Source organism: Bos javanicus, chromosome 19 (assembly GCF_032452875.1).
Source record: "Bos javanicus breed banteng chromosome 19, ARS-OSU_banteng_1.0, whole genome shotgun sequence".
Lineage (NCBI taxonomy): Eukaryota > Metazoa > Chordata > Mammalia > Artiodactyla > Bovidae > Bos > Bos javanicus.
This window is the reverse complement of record NC_083886.1, coordinates 27,470,306-27,493,736: the sequence shown is the minus strand read 5'-3', so window position 1 is coordinate 27,493,736 and position 23,431 is coordinate 27,470,306. Positions and strand designations below refer to the sequence as shown.

Sequence of the window (23,431 nt, the reverse complement as noted above, 5' to 3'; positions counted from 1 at the left end):
GGAATGCACTCTTGCTGCCTTCGACTCCCAAAGCCAGCCTCTGAGGTCATGTCCCATGAAAGGCCTTCCTGGCTCTTCCTCCTCTCTTCCCTGAAAAACCAGAACTCATGCCTCTGTGACCAGGTCTCTGTACTTCATTCTTTTCTCAGCAGAAACCTCCTGGCATTGCTCGTTTACCTGGCAGCTGCCCCTTATCCCCATCAGACCTGGAGCTCCTGAAGGCAAGATGCCTGGTTAATTTTTGCAGCCCTCCAACCTTACACCCAGGTTCTGATGGAACATTATTTTTCGGGGGCAAGAAGCCACAGCTTACATTAGATTTTGGTTAAGAACCAATGTTCCTACTTTACCAGGAACCATAAGATACTATAAGGTACCAAGAAAATAAATCTTTCCAAATCAGTGGCAAAGATATGACTAATATTAATATATTCTAAACAGCATTCTGTGAATAAGGGAAAGGAGACCCAAGAAAGAAGCCAAACACAATATGTACTAGATTCACTTTTAATGGGTTTGAGTCGTGCAAATGCTGATGCTTCTACAGACCTATGCCTGTTTGAATAAGAAACGAGTCTCAGAACACAACAGAAATCTGAACTGAGCTCTTTCCTGCAAGTTATAATATTCTGATCAAATAAAATATAATAAAACTCTTGCTTCCCCACAGGTGCAGTGTCTCTTTATAGTCACAAGGAATGGTATCTAAATGCCTGGCCACCTGGCCACAGGTTTTCTTGAGAGCTGAATTAAATGGATTTATGCATCACAGTATATAATCAGTTCTTTCCACAGAGCACAAACTTGCCTCCTTTCTGGCATCTCTTTATTCTTAGCAGAGATGCAACATTAAGGAAGGGTTTCTACCAAGAACTGGGTGTTGGGCAGTTCTTCCCTTTGTAAATGGGATCTGTGCTGCCCTCCATGATTATTAGAAGCAGAAGACAAACATCTGAGGCATGCAATCTGCTTGGAGTGCATCTATTTATTAATACACAAAGGTGCTCAAGGGAACTAGTGATTCACCCAGATATGGATTTCACAGGTTGGAAAAAAAAAAAGGCAGCACACCATCAGAGATTTTAGGGATTGAAAAGAGTAGCTCAAGATGAGATTGTAACATCACTGAAATATTTAACTTTCTTAGAAAGTTTAAAGTGTACTTATCTGTGCCCTGCAGCTAGGTATAAACAACCATGTATCTCTTTGTAGTAATATGGAGCAGGGATAGGCTTTTCCAATCTGATTTAGTCCCTGAGCAGCTACTTGAAAAGTTAACTTTTTAAAAAGCCTGATAAAAAAACTACTGTATCAAAACTCTACCAGAATGTTACAATGATAAATATATCTTTGTAGAGAAACACAGAAGCTATTTACATTTATTTAGAAGCTATTTACCCAATACTCCTGGTCAGAAAAAACACAACATTTCCTGAAACAGTTCAGAACTCTGAGGTGCACAAAAATGATTAAAAGCTAAATTTTACTTGCCCTAGAGAAAGTTGTGCTTAGTTGATTAGTTGTGTCCGATTCTTTATGAGTCCATGCATTGTAGCCTGCCAGGCTCCTCTGTTCATGGGGATTCTCTAGGCCAGAATACTGGAGTGGGTTGCCATGCCCTCCTCCAGGGGATCTTCTCAACCTAGGTTGAACCCAGGTCTCCCACATGGCAGGAAGATTCTTTACTGTCTGAGCCACCATAATTTGCAACATTATGAGAAACATATCACCCCACTCCCAATATTTTTTACCAGTGTGATGAATGTTTCATTAAAAATACAGTAATTTCTTTTACCAAGTCAGGCTACACCTCCTAGGACTCTTAAATAAGTGAGAAAAATACAGTTAAGTTTTTTTCTGAATAACTTTTCATAAAGTCAGCCCTGCTAAGAACAAGAAAAATCTAAGAATTTAGCAAAACAGGGTATTTAGGATCTGTCGAATCTTCTTTGGCCTTAACATAACTGTTTTTAACAGGAAGAATTCACACATGCCCAGATAGCTGGGAACACTGGCTAAAAGTCTGACTGCTCAGACGCACAGCTGGTGCTGAGGCAAACTTGACACACAACCACCGTGGACTCATGAGGCCTGGGAGGGGTGTTCCTGTCCGCCAGGGTCTCACTGAACCGAAACGAAGACACCATCCATTATCACTGAAGGATCTCTCAGGCCATTTAGGCCTCTGCTTAAAAGCTGTATGATTCACTGTATGTAATGACCAGAATACTGTATATAGTGTTTAGACCAATTAAGCACAATAGAAGTGCTAATTTTGGCATTTTCCAGGCCAAAACATTCTCTAAGGAAAGTCTCAGGTTTGATTCCTGGGTTGGGAAGATCCCCTGGAGGAGGAAATGGCAACCCACTCCAATATTTTCGCCTGGGAAATCCTATGGACAGAGGAGCCTGGAGGGCCACAGCCCATGGAGTTGCAAAGAGTCAGACACGACTTAGCTATTAAACAACGACGATTTTCAAATTAAATAGTTAAGAATGACTTTTGGTGTCTTTTCCCTTCTCAAAATATGAGAACAGGAAGTCTGTGGAGACCCTTTATCCCCTCAGACAAATGTGGAAAATGAGTGTGAGAGAGGTGCCAGCAGCAAAGCCAGGATGTCCCCTGGTCCCTAAGAAGGAAAAACATCATAGGAAATAAGATAAAAGAACATAAACACTAGATGAGGGGATGAGATGAGTCAAGGCTGCCTGGCTTCACTTCCACTTACCCCCAGAGGCCTGGCCAAAAGGGAAATGCCTTAAATTCAGCTCAGTCACTCCTTAGCTCATGGGTTTATGGCCCAGAGACAGAGAGAGAAGGCCATGCTGGAGGCCATCACACTACAATCTGAAATGAACCCTGAATGTTAACTGGAAGGACTGAGGCTGAAGCTGAAGCTCCAAGACTTTGGCCAGCTGATGTGAAGAGCTGACTCACTAGAAAAGACCCTGATGCTGGGAAAGACTGAAGGCGGGAGGAGACAGGGATGACAAAGGGTGAGACGGTTGGATGGCATCACCTACTCGATGGATGTGAGTTTGAGCAAGCTCCAGGAGATGGTGAAGGACAGGGAAGCCTGCCGTGCTGCAGTCCACGGGGTCACAAAGAATTGGACATGACTGAAGGACAACAACACATAAGATCAGCCTTCCCACTTCAGAAGATACAAATACTTCACTCAGGAACTTCCCTGAAAGCAGGGTGGGGACAGGTGCTTAGCCTCTCTGCTGTGAAAGCTCCCTGCCCTGGGGAGTGAGGTTAGGTGCTCAGCACCTCCCTGTTGAAACAGAAGTTAATCTTTTCTGTTACAAAACTTCATGCAGATAGATGTTCAAACAGATCCAAGGTCAGGAGCTCTGTGACCTCTTGTGACCTGTGACCTCCCCTTTCCAGACCATCCCCCGCAGTCTCCAGGACTTGGGGGTTTTGCTGTGCCCGATCCACGGCACGTACATAAGCAGTAACACCAACCAAGCACCTCGGCACTCAGTCTACCGCGGCTTATCATGGGCACGCACAGCTCTGGGTACTTTCTTTTCACTTGCTCTGAGCCTCATGATTCCGACCCTTTAAGTATCATCACTCCCACTTGGCAGATCAGGAAACTGAGGCTCAGAAGTAAAGGAAGTCACCCAAAGTTGCCCACCAAGAACCCAAAGCATCATTTTGAAGTCTCCCAGGCCTCTACATGTCTGTGCGGTTCAGTCTGAGGAGTTTAGACAAAGAGGCTCTCAAGCTCCTGGAGGCCAGGCATGACCCACCCATAACCACCGTGGCCTCTGTAGGTGCCAACGTTTAGAGGTCGCAGCGAGGCCGGCTGCAGCCCGGCTCCTGGCACCAGGGCGGCTCAGTTCCTGGCAGTCCTCAGCTTCTTCCTGAAGAAGTCGGGGGCGGCCTCGTACAGCCACTCGGCGTCCACGACGCACAGGTCACGCATGTAGCACTTGCTGGTGAAGAGCAGCTCCGTGTACACGACGCAGGCCGGCTTGCAGTGGAAGAGCACGGACGAGGGATGGATGGCCACCGGCTGGTGGGTGTCCGTGGTGGCGTAGGACCCGTCCGGCTGCAGCTCAGCGGTGCTCGTGAAGAGGCTGTGTGCCAGGCATTGGCGGATGCTCTCCGTGTCCCCCCGGGAGGACACGATTGGCATGGACATCTGGTTTGGGAGGAAGCGAGACATGGAAAAGACCCAGACATGAGCACTGCGCAGCCACCCATGGTGCAGGGAGCCACACTGCCTACCGCGCAGCCTGGTGCGAGGCCCCAGAGGAGGCTCGCATCCGGGGTGGACGCGGACCTCTGGGAAGCTGCCTCAGAGGCCCGAGGTGAGCGCGGGCAGAGGAGCACCACTTCCACCTTCAGTAAAAGACGAGAAAACTCACAAAGCCCAGGGATGGTCTAGCAGGAAAGCCATTCAAGTACAAGGGTGGAAAAATGTATGCAACACAGAACACAACAGGCCACTGTGAAAAGACTTGTGTGCTCAGTCGCTCGGTCATGCTCGACTCCTTGTGACCCTATAGACTGTAGCCCACCAGGCTCCTCTGTCCACGGGATTCTCCAGGCAAGAACACTAGAGTGGGTTGCCATTTCCTTCCCCAGGGCATCTTCCCTAACCAGGGATTGAATCCGCGTCTCCTGTTTCGGCAGGTAGATTCTTGAGCACTGAGCCACCTGGGAAGCCTGGAAAGAAGTTACTTCAGTGCTAACAATAGGCTGCTGGCATTGGACACGGGCCTGGGTAAGGGTGACAACTGTCTCCTAGGGGCATGTGGATGGCCCGCACTGGGGGCTGTCTCAGAAGACGCCTTACACACAGAGACGCCTGGTCACCACAGAGTTGTTCATGGCAGCAAAACGAGGACACTCAGTGCTCAACGCAGGAGACTGCGACACAAACCACCCCACCTCTGCGGTAGAACGTGCCTCATAGTCATTGAATATAGAAACATGTCCTCTAAGAGGGAATATAAGCTGAGAGGAGACTTTTTGGTGGATGGCTTGGCAATGTCTATCAAAACCTAAATTCCCCATCCAGAAGTTCATTCTCTGTGCACCAGAGCACAGACGTTTATGCAGGAGGATGATCACTCTAGCACAATCCATATGACCACCACTAGGGACTTGGTTAAATAACTGTAGTGAAGACCGGAGCGAAATGCTACCAAGTCAATACAAAGAACGATAGACAGATACAGGCACTGAGAGACAGCCCAGATACAAAGTGAAATTCAAGGTGCACTCTAAGTGGAAAAAAACAAGTTTCAAAACAATACATACATCAAACTTGTTTAAAAAAGAAAATTTATATATCCACATATATGCGTAATACACAGACGAATAAACAAAAACATACATACATAGAAAAAAATTCTAGAAGGATCTACACTGGACTATTGCTTCTCTTTGGAGGCGCAAGATTAGAGAAACTTTTATACTTTCTACACAATATATCACTATTTTCTTATTTTAATTTTATTATTGGAGTATAATTTCTTTACAATGTTGTGTAGGTTTCTGCTGTATATATATCACTATTTTCTGCACTCTATCAACTTGTAACAAGTATGCACTGCTTTTATAAACTGAAAAAAAATGACAGGTATTTCCACTAAAAAAAAAAACTTAGGAAGAATTCTAGTAACACTGGAAAACACTATTAAAGTTTATAAAAGCTAGATATAAATCATATATACAATGTATTAATAACTATCCATGTAAAAATATATTTAAAAGCAGAGCCACCAGGAAATAGACCAAACTGGTGAGAGGTGGAGTTGTGGGTAATTTTTACTTTCTTATTTAAAAATTTTCCTACAATGAGAGGTTTTTCTGCAATCACTAGTGATAAGCAATTTGAGAATTTTCACCTAGAAAAAGGTGACAGCCTAGCCCCCCAAAGACCAGCAGGAAGAAAAATACCTTTATGCAGATGTCCCTCAGCTGTGCTCTGACTTCAGCTACTAGCATCATATTCTTGCTGTTAACAAAGTTCTCTTTGCACCATTCCTGAACGGGGAGAAAAAAAGAGATGTCACAGTCCTCTCGCTTCTACAGAGATAAAAATAAAGCACAACTTTTATTATAATTTTTTTTAATTAAAAAAAAATTTAGTCATAACATGCAGCATTCGGGGTCTTAGTTCTCTACCACGAATTAACTGCTGGACCACCAGGGAAGTCCCAGCATAATTTCTAGAACATAGTTTGAATTCAAAGGGAAAACTGCAGTTGCCAAAAGTAAATACAAGAAAATATCTTTATATCAAAAAGCATGAACCATATTGAAAACCATAATGGAAAAAGAATGATGACCTTCAGAATATATTTAAAAAAAAAAAACACCACCACCTACAGATCAGTCAGAAAATGACCAAGAATCCAGTAGAGCCACAAAGGATACGGACAGACAACTCACAGGAGATTAACTACAAATGACAATGAACTTAAGCAAAGGTTCTTGGTCTCTTGAGGAATCGAGTCAGTACAGTTTCAAATAACGGAGATACTATTTGATGTTTTCAAACTGCAGTGCTGGAGAAGACTCGCGACAGTCCCTTGGACTGCAAGAAGACCAAACCAGTCAATCTACAGGAAATCAACCCTGAATGTTCACTGGAAGCACTGATGCTGGAGCTGAACCTCCAATACTTAGGCCACCTGATGCGAAGAGCTGACTCACTGGAAAAGACCCTGATGCTGGGGAAGACTGAAGGCAGGAGGGGAAGACTGAAGGCAGGAGGAGAAGGGGGCAATAGAGGATGAGATGGTTGGATGGCATCACCAACTCGATGGACATGAGTTTGAGCAAACTCTGGGAGATGGTGAAGGACAGGGAAGCCTGCAATGCTGCAGTCCATGGGGTCACAGAGTCGGACATGACTCAGCAACTGAACAACAACAACTACTTCATATCCATCAACCTGGAAAACATGAAAGTCATTTCAGCAAAGTTGGAGAGGTGGGTGGAAATGGGAACTCTTCTGCACAACTCTGGGGAGGGTCAAGAGGTGTTGACACTCTGGGGAAGCTGGATGCAGCTGCTCCTAGACCAGCAGGTCCACTCCTGGGTGTTGGCTCCCAAGAAACCCTCCCCTTTGTGCACAGGAGACCTGGACGGGATGTGCACGACGGGGCCACAGGCAGAAATAAGCGGCAAAAGGGTAGTGTGAGGAAGCATGTGTAGCATACGATGCCCGTGGACAGGAAGTGAAAGCACGATGTTGCCCAGAGAGGTCCAGACCCACTTCAGGACAGTGGTTACAGGAGGCAGGGAGGACTACACGAGGAGCAGCTTGGGGCTCTTGCTGTGTCCACAGCCTTTATTTCCTTAAAAATAAACTGACGTGGCCTTCCCTCGTGGTCCCGTGGCCAAGTCTCTGCCCTTCCACTGCAGGAGGCATGGGTTCCATCCCTGGTCAGGGAAGTTCCACATGTCACACAGAGTGGCGAAGAGAAAGTAAACAAATAAATTGAGGCAAACAGTGCAAAATGTTTACAACTACTAAACCTGGGTGGTGGCTTTTTTTTTAAGAACTGACTGCATTAAAACACAAAGTTAAAGCATGCGTGCTATGGCACGATTATTGATTCTTTTGGGAAGCGCAGCCACTCGACAGGCGGGATCTTAGTTCCCTGACTAAGGATTGAACCCAGGCCACGCAAGTGAAGGCCTGGAATCCTAACCACTAGGCAAAAAGGGAACTCCTCCAAATATTTTATTTATTTACTTTTAAAATTGTACTGATAAACGAAGGAAGGTATTGCCGTTTTCCATCTTGGTCCCGGGAATGGAAATGTCACACAAGCAAAAGCTGCTATGAAGAAAGTTAGGGGCAGGTGGGGAAACAAACCATCTGGTAGCCAAGAAACTGGGTCACCAGGTATTACCACTTCACCTGCCCACGTTAAGTAGGAGGGAAACACAAGCAGAGAGAAAGGCTGAAGTCGTGTCTTCCCTAGTAGCATCTCTGGTGCACACGTCTCTGGAATGACGTCCAGCGTTCTGTGAGGCTCTTCAGAAGGCACAGCCAAAAAGGGAAGGTGTCCTGAAACACAGGACCAAAGGGAGGCCCTGTGTGAGAAGAGGAAGAGGACAGGGCCTACCTTGTTCCCGCCGGTGTTCTTGAAGGACCGGTAGACATTGAGCAGGGTGAGGTGATCGCCCTCGCTGGACACAAACTTCTTCCGCACGCTCTGCACTTCATCCCGCCGGGATGGAGGGTTGTAGAGAATGCTGTCCACAGACAGCAGGGCGACAATGGTCAGTATCTCCTCTGTGCAGTGGAATTTGGGGGACAGGAGGATGGTCTGCAAACCACAACGAAACACTGTGTGAGTCCAGTTTTTTCCTGGCTTCTGAATTTCCATTCATTGCTTCTGCAGCTTCCCTTGTAAGGCGTGAAGGGGCAGGTGTTTCTAAAACCACGACAATATAACTTATGCTCTTTTATATATTCATTTGTATATTATTTTACTTTCTGTAGAAGGGACAGCTGCCTTTCTTGTCTGATCCCATATAGGTAGGGCTCATGACTTCATTGGTGGAGGAAATGGCAACCCACTCCAGTATTCTTGCCTGGAAAAGTCCATGGACAGAGAAGCCTGTAGGCTTCAGTCCAGGGGGTGGCAGAGAATCTCATGACTGAGCACACACACACACATGACTTAACATGAGCCTGAATCACACAGAACCTAAGTCGAGGTTCGACACAAAGCAGGCGCTGATAACTGTTTAAGAGAAAAGGTGAAGATGGAAGCACTGGGCTGAGGCGTCCCCTGTGGGATGGCCGACCTGTAAGGTACAGGGAGGGGACTGAGAAGACGGTGGCACTTACTTTGGCAAATTTGGGTTCTAGTGGGAAAGCCGCCATCTTTCTTCCCATTGGAGTTAGGGTGAGCTGGCCATCCCTGTGTTCAAGGGCACCGAGCAGCTCCAGCTGGGCGATGGCCGCCTGGATGTGATCTAGATAGACATGAAAAGGAGTTGAACACTCAAAACAGGATGGAGCTGCAGCTGCTTCATCACATCAGTGCATTTCTGACGAGCCTAAGTCAAACCACAGTAATGACCACAACCACACTGTCCCCATGAGGTACTTTTCAAAACTATTCATGACATCACTGTCTTCAGCTCATCTCTTTTCATTTTTTTAATTTTCCAAAAATAATTTTGCTTATTTTTGGCTGTGTTGGGTCTTCGTTGCTGCATGGGGCTTTTCTCTCGTTGCAGTGAGCAGGCTTTTCTCTACTGTGTGGGCTTCTCATTGCGGAGAACAATGGAGCACAGGCTCAATAGCTGTGGTGCACGGGCTTAACTGCTCTGTGGCATGTGGGATCTTCCTGGACCAGGGATCCAACCTGTGTCTCCTGCATTGGCAGGCAATTTCTTTACCACTGAGCCACCAGGGAAACCCTCAATTCTCTTTTTAAATAGTGGTCTGCAATTTGGCGATATGTATGCAAATCTGAAGCCCAGCAAACTTACACTTGTGAATTGCACACTCATTTACCTGAACCTCGTACAGGGACCTGTGTCTCCAGATGGACACACACAACAATGGAAACACCAGGGGCCTCGGGAGCCCCTAGAGGGAAGGACACTATTTACTCTTTAATTCCTTTTTAATTTGAACTACGTAAATGTATTACCACTAAACATAAAGATGCATGTCTAAGGATGCAATAAATATACATGTACAGAGAAAAATGATCTATAAAATGTATTAAGTGAAAAAAGCAACGTGCCAATGTCTACCAGGAGAAGGATAAATGCATCTTGGCTTATTCATAGAATGGAATAGTATTTAAGTGATGAAAATACATCAAAAGTAAACCTTACAAAACATGACATATGAAAGGGAAGGTCACCAGAAAATCAAGACATAAACACGCGAACCAAAACCATGCTTGTGCATGCAATAGATATTCAAGAAAAGCAAGGGACTCACAGATCAAACCTGGGTGGTGGCTGACCTTGAAGGAGGAATGGGAAGGAGGTGAGGGGTTGGGGGTGAGAACAGGTGGCCCCAGGGCCTGTGGCCCCAGTAACGGGCACACAGGTGTGGCTTCGCTACTTCTACCTGACACGTATGTTCCTCCTTTTATTTGGTGGTGGTGGTGGGGTGTTGCGCAGCATGCAGGATCTTAGTTCCCTGACCAGGGATTAAACCTGTGACCCCGGCATTGGGAGCTCAGAGTCTTAACCACTGGACCACCAGGGAAGTCCCCGTTCCTCCTTTATATGTAGGAATTTAGTAACTGATAGAAAAAAAAGTATAGAATGGACTGAAAGAATGTTGCTATTTATGTTTTGAAAAGGAGACTGTACTTACTTACCCGCATACATTTCCTCTAGGAGACGCCAGGAAGCGGCCACAGTGGTGGCGTGGGGGAGGGAAACTAAGAGCTTGAAGACTGTGGAGGTCCATGTCTACCTACCCACTGTTCACTTTTTTTTAACCAATTGCACTTCTCACTTTAAAAAAAAGGAAATGTATGTGTTGAAGGGATGCCGAGGGCTAAGCTACTATGACAAAGAATCCCAACTATTTTTTCTTCCTCCATGGAGAAATTCCCAGTGAAGGGCAGAGACCCATCAAATTCCAGTTGAAAGCAAAGAAACACAATCTGTTCAGTCCCTTTGCAAAAGTCCAAGTTTGTTGGGGCTGCAGTAACCCGCGGACCCCCCTCGACTACCTTCCCTGGTTCCTGTGACCACGGAACCCACCCAAGATGGTGCCGACACGAAGCCCCTGACTCTGCACCAACGTGGTGTGAACAGCACCGGGTCTCTTCCATAATTGTGAGACTCTTCTCTGGGAGTTAAGGTTGTTATTCCCCCCAGTTATACTAAACAACAGGATACCAAGGGCTTCCCTGGTGGCTCAGTGGTTAAGAACCCACCTGCCAATGCAGGAGACATGGGTTTGATCCCTGCTCCGGGAAGATCCCACATGCCACGCAGCAGCTAAGTCCATGCGCCACAACTACTGAGCCTGTGCTCGATGACCTAGGAGCTGCAACTACTGAGCCCTCGTGCCCTACAGACTGTGCTCTGCAACAAGAGAAGCCACCGCAATGAGAAAACCAGTCACCGCAACTAGAGGGTAGCCCCTCCTCGCCGCAACTATAGAAAAGCCTGCGCAGCAACAAACATCCAGCACAGCCAAAAACACATAAATATATAATAATACAAAAAGGAGAGTGCCAGTAGGCCTGCTGTGTGGAGCCCACTGGCGGCCCCTTCCTGTGTGCCCACCTCCCTGAAGACTCCACTTACCTGGAGACGGCTTGGACATGAAGTCAAAGGTGAGCACGTTTGGGATTTTCATGGCGAGGAGCTGCAGCATCACGCTCGCCAGGTTACACCTGCAAGACAGAGAGACAGGTGGTTCACGAGGGTGCCTGACCCCCCGGCCAGCAAGGCAGAGCCACCCACTAAGGAGCGTCAGTTGGAGGAGATACAGGCTGCAGGGACGGGACCTCGGGACAGATGGCAGGTGGGGAGCCCCACTGGCTACCTCTGGATCTCTGGCACCGTCATCTTCTCAAACTTCTCAAACTCATCCTCCGTGTAGAGCCGGTAACAGATGCCGCTGTCCTCTCTGCCGGCCCGGCCCGTGCGCTGCCAGGCCTGGGTCTTTGATACCCGCTGCACAGCCAACACCTCCAGCCCACTGTCTGGTGGGAGAATGGCCAAGTCAGAGCTCTGCTGATCATGTGAACAAACTCCTTCTAGAACGTGAGGCAATGAGAAGCATTCCTTGGGATACCCAGGATTCTTTCTGCAACACATGAGTCCAGAAAAACTCAAGGCTACATTGGAAAGTGGGCTTCCCTCATGGCTCAGTGGTAAAGAATCCACCTGCTGATGTAGGAGATGTGGGTTCAATCCTTGGGTCAGGAAGATCTTCTGGGGGAGGAAATGGCAACCCACTCCAGTATTCTTGCCTGGAGAATTCCACGGGCAGAGGAGCCTGGCAGGCTACAGTCCATGGTATTACAAAGAGCTGGCCACCACTTAGTGACTAAACACCAATACGTCAGAAAGCACGTAACCAGACTGGTTTGTGGTGAAAAGAGGCCTCGCCATGAACACTGTGCGAAATCTGTGACTACAGCATCAGAAGGACCTTGAGCTTGGGGCAGTGGCCAAGGGGAGTAGATTTCAGAGGCCTTGGCTTAGGTCACAGTTGAAAACAACCCCCGGGGCGGCCTAGCACGCAGGGGTCCTCCAAGAGGTGGCATTTTCAGTGCCAAAACCCAGTTTCCAGCAAAGCAGGATGGTTGGTCGCCCACTGATCATGACCCCAAAACGAAACGCCTCCAGTCCCTTGTGTACCACGTCCTCGCTCCTGCTCTACTGTAAAAGAGACGGCGTAATGTCACTACACCTAGGAGTAAACGAGACTGATTTTCTTGATAAAGGTGTATGCCGTGCCAGACAGTGCGGAGAACCAAGCCCTTTCACAAACATGGTCCCCAAGAAACACACGTGAAAGTCAGCATCCTTGAATGCTTAGCAGTTCATTTGAAGTGAAAATCCGGGAGCTATCATGTCAGTGCCTCAAATCCTCCGTGGAATAAAGCAAGGTAGAAAACAGACCCGAATAAAAATGACTTCAAGCAAGCTGCGCACTGCACACAGTCGGGTAACAGCTAGTGCCTTGGCCCAGCTGGGGCTGGGGTCCTGCTTTCTGGGAGACTGGGGATTGAACCAGCTCTGCTCAGATATCATTCCCCAGGAAGCCTCTGATGTGGTATCAGGCTGTCCCTGGCCTGACAGCCACCATTCTCGCCCACCTTCTGATGGAGTTTCAGTCCCTCTGCCCAGGTCCTTGACCCTCTGTCCCCAGGTTTGCCACAGATGGGCTCTTCTTCCCTGCCTCACATGTCTTTGTGGCCCTGCCTGCTAGACGGGGTGCCTGGTTATTCACAGACGTGAAATGCTCAGGTGGGGAAACTGCGGGACCACGGGCCGCTCACTACACAGAGAAGAGACGCCAGGGGCCACAAGTTCTCACCGGGGTTATACTTCTTTGCTTTAACCATGCCCGTGTCAACTACATATTTTATTCCTGTAATGGTTATGGAGGTTTCAGCGATGTTGGTTGAAATGATCACTTTGCGATAACCCTAAAAGGAGGAAGAAAACCAAAAAGCCACATGACACACATATGATGCAGAAGTTTGAAAACATATTCCTCATTGCTAACTGTCACAGTTCACTCATGATCAAGAAGAGATGACTCCACTATCTGGACAGTTATTAATACTGATGGCCGGGTCAGTACTGGGTTGGGGGGCTGGGTGTGTTTCAGTCTTAAAGGCTTATTTTGAGGTGATGAGGGGTGGTGGGATGGGCATTAGAGTCAGGAGGAAGTAGACGTGGCCTGGGATCCTGGCCCGCCTGGTACCTACTGTGCCCCATGGACATCTATCACTTCACCCCTTGGGGCCCTCAGGGTTTCTGAACTGGAATGGTGACCTGCCTTGTGGTTCTTGAGAGGATGAAGGACAGTGTGTGTCTGGTGTTGGCGCAGCACCTGGCACAGCAGGGGTCCCAGGAAACTTACGGTGGACACGTGCTTGCTTACTGTGGACACTGGGAGAGTCACTCAGGGAGCTTCCGGCTTCTGCTTGCGTCTCTCCTTCATCCCCATGTCTCCCTGTTCCTACCATGGAAGAGCCATGTCTACAGCCCTGCATTACATGCTTGCATCTTTCCAGCTCGTGAGAGAGATACCTGGGCATCCTGTCCACACATCTTATCTGGAGCCTGCTGACAGGGGCGCAGGTCCCACTGGTGCATCCGTCTGGGTACCCAGGGATGGGGCTGGGCGGGAGACAGGGTGCACTCACCTTTGGGGCCCTCTGGAAGACGCGCAGCTGCTGGGCATAGGGCAGGGAGGCGTAGAGTGGAAGGACCAGCATGGAGGGGCAGCCGTCTGGAAGGTGCTTGGCGATGTCCCGGCAGGTCTTACTCATGGCTTCGATCTCCTCCTGCCCGGTGAGGAACACCAGGATGTCATGCGAGGAGGGGGCTTCCTACAGAGAAGGCAGAGTAGGGTTACTGGGGTTACTGGGCCTTGACAGATGCGCAGGTGGCACAGAATAGAACAATGATCGTTAATGAAGTTTTCCAGTTATTCTTAACTTTGGACCTGTAACTGAGCCTAGACTTCGGTGTTGCCCTTGGAGGGGAGGGAGGAACTTCACCAAATGCACAGCTGCATCTTATTCAGGTTAGCCAGCTATGTTTAAGAATGAATTAAGGGGGAAGAAAGAGACATAATAAAAAACTAAGGGAATTTTGAAGGGAAATTACCAGATTGCTTTTTGCAACAAGAACCATGCCATGAAAAAGCACAACCACACAGGCAAATAAAATCTGCCTGGAGCTGCCTTCCTTTCATAATCATCTTGAAAGATGAAAGTGACAAAGGAGACAACTTAGAGAAACCCTGATCCATGAAAATTGCCAGAGGCTGGAAAAGGAGCCCTTACTGAATGAGGCCATCAAACGCACTTTCATAAACCCCCAAAGCACCCAGAACTTGGGCAAGGGCTTGGTATCTCAGGGTTAACTGGGTCCTTCGCCTTGAAAAGGGAAGAACATCTAAGTGTTAAGTACATATACCCATGACCCAATCTTCTTTGAAGTCTATTTAGATACATTAATTTGTAGAGTGCCTGTTTGGCAAAATAACTGAAAAATGTTCAATAATTATCTGTATTTGTGAAGGTGTGCAAGTTGCTCAGTCATGTCCGACTACCTATATTTGTATGTATGTGTACATGTAATAAAGGCAGATATGGCTTAGACAATAAAGAATCTGCCTGCAATGTGGGAGACCTGGGGTTTGATTTCTGGTTCAGGAAGATCCCTTGGAGAAGGAAATGGCAACCCACTCCAGTATTCTTGCCTGGAGAATTCCATGGACAGAGGAGCCTGACAGGCTACAGTCCACGGGGTCACAAAGAATCAGACATGACTGAGTGACTAACACCATTTTTTTTCTTTCTGTATATATAATATGGCTATGTTTGCATACATGTATCTATGTTTTTGTGTGTGTGCACATACTTTTTTAGCTCAGTGTTAAGAGGACAAATGTTCAGAGGTACACACACATAGACAGGATAAAATCTAAAACAACAAAAGCTCATCACTAGGAGGACTCATCAAAGCTATTACATAACTTGAGGGCACCACAGGTATCATTCATAAAATACCCTTATCTCAAGTTTGCTTCTGGCAGCTAAACAAGGCTGACTGGGACTTCCCTGATGGTCCCATAGTTAAGACTATCCCTTTCAATGTAGGGGACATGAGTCTGATTCCTGGTCGGGGAACTAAGATTCCACGTGCTATGGGGCAACTAAGCCTGGGAGTGCAACTACCAGCCTGTGTGCCACAACTAGAAAGTCTGTGCACTGCGACCACAGACGATGTGTGCCACAACGAAGACCTGAAGCAGCCAATACATAAATATATTTTTTAAAAAAGCTGACTTCTAGATATTTTCAGAAAGTTAATGGGAAGGTAAAAACAGTCAATTACATACAAGTTAAACCAAAAAATGAGGTGATACACTCAAATTTTTAAATAAATGTTTACTAAAATGAAAAAACTGTTGAAATGTTTCTCTAACACATTTTTTTAAAAAGAGAACTCTAAATTGCACCCCCTTATTGGCTAATACACCAACTTTTTATTGTTCAATGAGACAGAATATCACATGGAGTAAAAGGAGGCAGTGTTTCCTAAGACTCCTTTCTACTCAGTTCTACACGTGGTATCTTGGTTGCAACACAAAATGTGCTTCTTACTGGGGGTTCTGATCACATTGTGCACATGGGCCACTGCTCTAATACATGGAGGTTTTCCAGCTCAGTTGAAGAAACATGCTGGCCAGGGTTTAATTTTTTTTTCAGAGGAAAAGAGAGATACTATAAAAAAGTATAAAAACGGAGACATGGCAAACAAATTCCTTATTCACCTAAAGAACACAGCTTACAAAGCAGTTTGGTCTGGCAGCTTTTCTTCTCAAAGCTGATTGTTCAAGGTCAAACTGGCCTTTCCAGGAATCCACTCCCTGCGGCCTACCTGGTGGATCTGGAACACGGAAACCAGGGCGGCATGCAGGTAATCGTGCTGGGGCTGCTTGGTGTAGAAAGTCTGGATCGGGTGCTGCCGGCCCTCCAGGTAGAGAACGGGGGCTCCGTTGAAATACTGGGAGAACAGGTCCACGTCCATCGTGGCTGACATCACAATCACCTGCTGGCGAGAAGGGCGCGGAGGACGGGAGAAAGGCTCGGGCCAGCCTTTCTGTGCCCTGCCAAGCCCTGAGGGCTGCTTGGGAAGCCGCACTGCCCTCCCCCCGACCCCCAGCACCTTTGCCCCGAGTCCCGCAGCAGAACGGCTGCACCCACTTTGAGAGGCAGCTTCCCCAGCTCCTTTCGCCTCTTCTGTGCAGCTTTCACCACCCCGAAGAGCACATCCGTGTGGAGAGTCCGCTCATGGGCTTCATCCAAAATGATGCAGCTGTACTTTCGGAGCAGGCAGTCCGAAATGGCCTCGCGCAAGAGCATGCCATCGGTCAGGAACTTGATCTTGGTGTCATCTGAGGTGACATCGTCGAAGCGCACCGTGTAGCCAACCTGCGCGGAGATACCACTCATTCATTCAGCAAACATGTCTGCTGCACCCAGTGTGCCCAGCACGGCGCCAGGCGCTGGTGCTAGTGCAGTGAACATGACCCACTCCAACCCTGCCCTGCTCCCAGGAAAATGGACACACGCCCTCAACTGCAACGATGAGAAACTCTGCAAAGAATGTAACACTAGTTCCCTCCCCTCAGCTACTTCAAACGAAGCAAGTGAGAAGATGCCCAAGATGTTTTTAAGTCGAATGTGTGAACACAAATAAATCTGACTTATATACACTTCTGGAACTCATTCTCAATAACCACCTATATGCTAGGAAAATGCTTACAAGTTTGTAGAAAGACATACAGACAAGAGACCTAGCAAGTGTTCCTGAAGCCTTAAAAGTGCTCAAGGAAAACAACTAATTTATTCTATTTGCCAACAGACTTTGAAAGCAAAGCAAATGGGACTGACAGACCCTCTGATCTCTAAGGAACTAATAAAGAACTGAGTCTGAAACAACTGTGGCAAGAAAGAAACGTGGCAAAAAAGAAAAGAAAGAAAGAAGCTTGAGATGTATAAGTACTCTTGTTTAGAAAAATAAAAAAGTCAGGGAGGTGGCGGGGGAGAGCGGGAGTGAGGTGTGGGGGACCAAGAACTGTCAGTGAAAAAGAAGTTAGGTACCAGCTTCCCAAGTTCTGTTCTCTTCTCATCAGAGACTCTGGTAGCCAGAGAGATGGCAGCCACTCGGCGAGGCTGGGTCACAGCAATGATGGCCTGGCGGCCAATCCCCCCTTCGTACAGGTACTGAGGGATCTGTGTTGTCTTCCCTGAACCTGTTTCTCCTAGGAAAGAAAACAAGTCTCATTTAAACCTTAACAGAAACAAACTTCACCAAAAAACAAAACAAAACAAAACAAAAAACCCAACAGATCAAAGTCAGAAGGAAAAGACATAAGAAAAATACTCGAGGGACTTCCCTAGCACTCCCAGTGCAGGGGGCTTGGGTTCAATCCCTGGTCAGGGAACTAGATCCTGCATGCCACCACTACAGATCCCTATGCTGCAACTAAGACCCGGTGCAGCAAAATAAAATAAATACATATTAAAGAAAAGAAAGAAAGAAAATAAGTTGATAAAGTCATGGGAAAATGTGTACCCATGAATTCTGCTAGTGGAGTGTTAACTGGAATTGCTTCTCAGAAGGTCAAACTATAGTAGGAAAATCTTTAAAATGTTTATACCCTTGAACCACAATTCCACTTGTAAGAACTGACTCTAAGGAAATAATGATGTGCACAAAGAATCAGCTTCAAAAGTGTTTTATTCACCTTTGCTCATGACAGTTAAGTTTGGAAACAATGTAAATGGTTAGCAATAGTAACCAGTACAGTAAAGACATACAGTGAAATACAGCTGTTATATAAAAAGTCCTACTTTTCGAAGGGATAAATGAGATGTAAATGTATTGACATGAAGAGACATCTGTTCCGACACTGCAGCCATAGCAGACTCCTCACCCAGCCTGCCGCCTCCTTTCAAACCCTCTGCCTTTGCCCACTCAATTTTGAAGTATCTGCTCCCACACTGCCTGCGTGACAAACTCCACAAGATCAATTAGACCTCAAACTTTCTCCCCAAGGGCTGCACCTGCCTCCTCTGTGTTCCTTAGTGCCTCGTTCATCTCTCCTCCATCACTGATCACTCTACACTGTGTGAGAGCGTTGAGACGTTTCTGTTTGCCTCCAGCATCAGAAGTCCTGGGAGGACAGAAGCCTGTCTCTTTCATGTACCTGAGCACTACATACAGTAAGCACCCAACCTTATTAGTACCCTCCTGTGTTTCCTTCCCAGCACCTGACCAGAACACAGAACTGTAAGCCTGGGCATCCCTCCTTCCACAACTACCACTGCCCACTCTGCCCCCGCCCGCCCCCCCCCCGCCCCCCCCCCCCCCACCGCCCTACCGACTTACTGAGTCCTACAGGCCCATTGTCCTTCCCCTATGGTTCATCCTTCCTGACCTGGACACGAATCATGGACGAAGAACTTGATTATCTTGCACTTCTCCTACTGAGTTCATCAGGCAAAACCCAAACTTCGATCAAGGTTTCCCTGCCCATCTCTTCTGCTCCTACGCCAAGAAACTGAGCACTGGGGACTTCCCTGGTGGTCTGGTGGTTAAGAATCTGCCTTCCAAGGCAGGGAATGCAAGTTCGATCCCTCGCGGAAGTAGGATCCTACATGCTTAGAAGTAACTAAGCCCAAGCGCCACAACTACTAAGCTGGAGCTCTAGAGTCCGTGCTCTGCAACGAGAGAAGCCAGAGCACCCCAACCAAAAACCTCATGCAGCTAAAGTTAAAATAATAATAAAGAAACTGAGCATCACTACAGTAAAATAACCCAACTGGGCAGACAATGACCTTAGTTTGCCATGGGGCCAAATGCACCTGGGTGCCAGCACCACGGCTGATCCTTGTTTTTGCAGCCCCTTTCCCCTGTCCCCATCCTCCCCAAGGACCCCGTAAGTCCCATTCTCAGCAGAGCTCCCGCACCTACTTCATAGAAAAAATGAAATCCTCAAAGACAGTCTCCCTCCATCTCCTACAAGCTCTTCTGCAGTCACTCCATTCTTACCACCTTCCTCCAGCCCTCTAACCTCTTGCATGGCCTTCCTTCTATTCCAGGCCACCGCTAGATCTAACCCTTGTTGCCAAGGGCCCCCTTTCCCCATGCCCTCCGTCTCTGCTGTTAGTGCCCACTTTCCATCTTCAGCCTCCCTCTCTACTGAGTTCTTCCCCTTAACCTATGAAGACCTGCAAGGTCCGCTAGGTCCCCCTGCTTCTTCTCGAAACAGAAGTCTGTTCCCACTGCCTTCATGAGATCCTCACTTCCAGCCCAATGACAAATCAGCTCCCATCCCACAGCTCTGCCAAAACAGAGCTCACCTCCATTCCCAATCAATAACTCCCACCCAATCCAGTGGGCATTTTTTGGGTCCCTACTCACTGGACTTCATTTTTGCATTTGTTCACTCTCTTCTTCTTACAACTCTGCTTCTTAGACTATCAGCTCTCCTGGATCTCCTTTCCTCTTTGAAGGCTCATCCTCTCCGTCCTTCAGGGGCTCCTCTTACTCAAAACGTTGGGGATCAAAGCCCCTTGCAATCGGTTCCCGGCCCTCAACTCTGCCTCAGTTAGTGCACCAGAAACTACTTCTTCCCTCAGACCGGACTGTCTCGTCTCCACGTTGTCTCTTATACCGCAGGCTCTCTCCTCTGTGTCCAACGCCTTTCTAGGTCCACCCCCTCGCCGTCCCCTCAGTACCGGCTCAGATCCACTTTTCTAAATTCCCCCAAGTCTCCGGTGCATCCCTCTATCCTTCCGGCCCAGAAGGCGAGTTTTTGCCTAACGCGTGGTCACTCGCCCGGACTGTGAGCACCTCCAGAAAGGGGGACTGCCCGACTCCCTTCCGAGGCCCCTCTTCTGGCCCCGAACAGAAATAGGCGGTCAGGTTTGTTGCAGAAACGGATGAAAGACGGTGAGAAGCACCTAAGAAAAGCTGTTCTCTCAAGAGAACGAACGGGGAGCGAAGAAGGACCCGCCGGCACGGTCACTCACCGATAAGGACGGCGCTGTCCAGGTTTCGGAGCTGGGCCAACAGCTGGCCTCGCGCCTGGAAGATGGGCAGATTCCGGCGCTGCTGCTCCACCGCCTCGGGGTACGGGCTGGCCGAGGGCTGGGCCAGGGGCGGCTGCTGCCTCCGGCCTCCACCTCCTCCGCCGGCGCCCGCTGCCAGCAGCATCACCGCACGCCGCCCGGGAGGGCAGGACCTGGCGCGGCTCGGAGGCCCGGCGCTCGGCCGGAATTTCTTGGCCGGCGGGAAGCCCGCCTCCTCGGGCATGTCGGGAGGGCACCGCGACGGGAGGCGCCGCGACGCGAGGCGCGAGGGCGGGAAGCTCCCGCGGCTCTAGGGAACACACAGCTAGTGCGCACCGCCCCTTCCCGCCACGTGCTAGTGGCTCCCAGCTACGCGGCTCACCTCACGGCCACCCGAGGCCTTTAAGGGGACTCCAACTCCCAGCATGCACTTGAGAGCGTGGCGAGGCTTTCGCTTCCCGAGGGCGGAGAGAGCAGCGTCTGAGGTACAACGGGAAAAAGATTCGTAGCGACAACAGTGAAAGACGGTGTGTACGGTTCCGCGGAAACCTAACTGCATAGCAACCACGGGGTTCTTGTCTGTTTTGTTTCCTGCTAACACTATTTCTTTCCAGTAAACACACGTTTCCTTTTTCTCTGCCACAATAACACTCGCTCTTCAAGAAGTGTTTAAGTTTGTAAAATTAATGAGGAATACACAAGTGAAAGTCGTTCAGTTGTGTCTGACTCTTTGCAATCCCATGGACTATACTGCTTTTCATAGAATTCTCTAGGCCAGAATGCTGGAGTGGGTAGCCTTTCCCTTCTCCAGGGAATCTTCCCAATCCAGGGATCGAACCCAAGTCTCCCTCATCGCAGGCGGATTCTTTTATCAGCTGAGCCACAAGGGAAGCCCAAGAATACTGGAGTGGGTAGTCTATCCCTTCTCCAGCAGATTGTCCCAACCGAGAAATCCAACCGGGGTCTCCTGCATTGCAGGAGGCTTCTTTTCCAACTGAGCTATCAGGGAAGCCCTGTGAGGAACACACAAGCATTTACATTATTTAGTCCTCCAAACAACTGATGTTATATACTAGATACTAATGTCATCCCCATTTTACAGATGAAGAAACTGAGACTCTGAGATGACTCAGATGTTGCAGTAACTGAAGGTTGAAAAGGATACTTGTGATCATCTTGTGTTACAGAAAAAGAAGAAAATGCATGATACATTCTAGGACAATCAGACATTCTCCTCAGAAAGTAGCTATCCCAATGGAGGTGATCTGCTCCTGTAATACAAACAGAGGAAGAGGAAGTCTGATGGAACTAAAATTGTCTTTTACCCTTCCTTTCCCTGACTATTCCTGCCAGGAATAGACTATTCTCTGACTATTTCCCTGACTATTCCTCTCAAGTTCTTTACAGGACTCCCAGTCTCATCATACACATGACAATCAATGAAAAGACTTAGAATTCCAGTGGGAAATAGGATATAATTAGTTCTTCCTTCCCCTCCTAAATGCAAAACTCTAGAGGATTTGCTAATTCGCCACAGAAAGACTAGCAAGTAGTTGTTTGCGTACAGGAAAAGCAATTTCCAGAGAATTCATGGTAAACTTCAACTCACTTTAAAGATATCAGGCACCTTCTAAAGTTCATTTTCTTGGGACTTTCCCTGTTTGTGAACCTGTTAAAAATTCTCCTTCCCCTTTCCTCCAGATCAGAAGTAATTTTCCTCTAGTTGTTGATGGTATAGTGACCAGGGGCTACTGAAAATGTGTGTGTTGAACCCTAATAGCACATATGTATTTAAGAATGTGTGTGTTTAGTTGCTCAGTCATATCTGACCCTTTGCAACCCCATGGACTATAGCCTGCCAGGCTCCTCTATCCATGGGATTCTCCAGGGAGGAATACTAGAGTGGGTTGCCATTTCCTTCTCCAGGGGCTCTTCCCGACCCAGGGATTGAACAGCATCTCTTGTGTCTCCTGCATTGGCAGGCAGATTCTTTATTACTAGCACCACCTAGGAAACCCGTATTTAAGGATAAATTGACTTTTAATTCCTTTCCCCTAAATGTTAATTTAGAAAGTCAACCCAAAACTAAAAGGGGAATAACTGTCTTAGTCTTTCCAGGTTGCTATTATAGAATACCACAGACTGGGTGGCTTACAAATAACAGAAATTTATTGCTCACAGCTCTGCAGGTGCCAGCCTGGTTGCCTTCTGGTCAGGGCCATCTTCCTGGTTCATTGCTGCTACTTTATGTATAATATATGGCTGCCTCAGGTCTTAGTTTCGGCATGTGGGATCTTTTGCTGCTGTGCGTGGACTCTCTAGTTGTGGCGTGTGCTCAATAGTTGTGGCACATGGGCTAAGTTGCTCTGTGGCATGTAGGCAATTAGTTCCTCCACTGGGAATCCAACCCTCAGAGTCTTAACCACTGGACCACCAGGGAAGTCCTGCTGACACCCTTCTGCTGTGTCCTTACTTGATGGAAGGGGCTTGGAATCTCTCAGAGCTATTTTATTAGGAATTAATCTCACTCATGAGGCTTCCACTTTGTGACTGAAGCACCTCCCAAAGGTCCCACTTCCTAATACCATCACATCAATCATGAGGATTGCAGCATGACTTTTGCAGGGACATAAATATTCAGACCATAGTGATATCTAAATGGTGATCTGAGTTAAATTCACCCATTTGAGTCCATTTTAGTTCGTTAATTCCTAAAATGTTGACTTTCACTCTTGCCATCCCCTGTTTAATCACTTTCAATTTGCCTTTGTTAGGTAGGTAGAATAGGGAAAAGGAATCCAAAATGGCGGTGGCTAAAAGACAAGGAAGGTCCGAGGACCAGAGTGAAGACTTCAGGCAGAACAAACAGAACAAACAGCACTCCTGGCTAAGCCCAATTTGCATAGGGCAGGCCCAGGTAGAGGAAAAAAACATATAAAAGGAGGAGCCAAAGCGCTTTCTCTCAGACTCTCTCTCCCGCGTGCATGCGTGCGCGCTCTCTCTCTTTCTCTCTCTTTTTCTCCCTCCCCACGCACTCTTCCACTCTCTTCTCTTCGAGTCTTGGATTCTCCTGCTATCTTATAAATAAAATAGAGCTGTAACACTGATTTGCCTAAGA

General features: G+C 47.7%; 1 protein-coding gene across 1 annotated transcript; it reads right to left on the bottom strand.

Annotated features, from left to right (window-relative positions):
• Nucleotides 1-493: 493 nt before the first annotated feature.
• DHX33 (DEAH-box helicase 33) lies at nt 494-20,782 on the bottom strand. The gene is made up of 12 exons (XM_061390835.1): nt 20,275-20,782; nt 17,338-17,498; nt 16,438-16,665; nt 16,112-16,282; nt 13,864-14,049; nt 13,026-13,137; nt 11,523-11,682; nt 11,282-11,370; nt 8,838-8,965; nt 8,107-8,310; nt 5,924-6,010; nt 494-4,157 (listed from the first exon to the last, which is right to left on the bottom strand). Exons 1-12 carry the CDS (start codon nt 20,555-20,557, stop codon nt 3,849-3,851), a joined length of 2,118 nt encoding a protein of 705 aa, XP_061246819.1. The 5' UTR covers nt 20,558-20,782; the 3' UTR covers nt 494-3,848.
• Nucleotides 20,783-23,431: the final 2,649 nt, after the last annotated feature.

Bases quoted from the DNA above. Each gene is read 5' to 3' on its own strand.
- DHX33 (XM_061390835.1), bottom strand. From the start codon at position 20,557: ATGCCCGAGGAGGCGGGCTTCCCGCCGGCCAAGAAATTCCGGCCGAGC. The intron at 14,050-16,111 runs GTAGGCCGCAGG...CCTTCTCTGTAG, and splicing joins CCGTGTTCCAGATCCACCAG to GAAGCCCCCTCCTCGCATGA. The intron at 6,011-8,106 runs GTAGGCCCTGTC...CTCCCCGTTCAG, and splicing joins AGAACACCGGCGGGAACAAG to GAATGGTGCAAAGAGAACTT.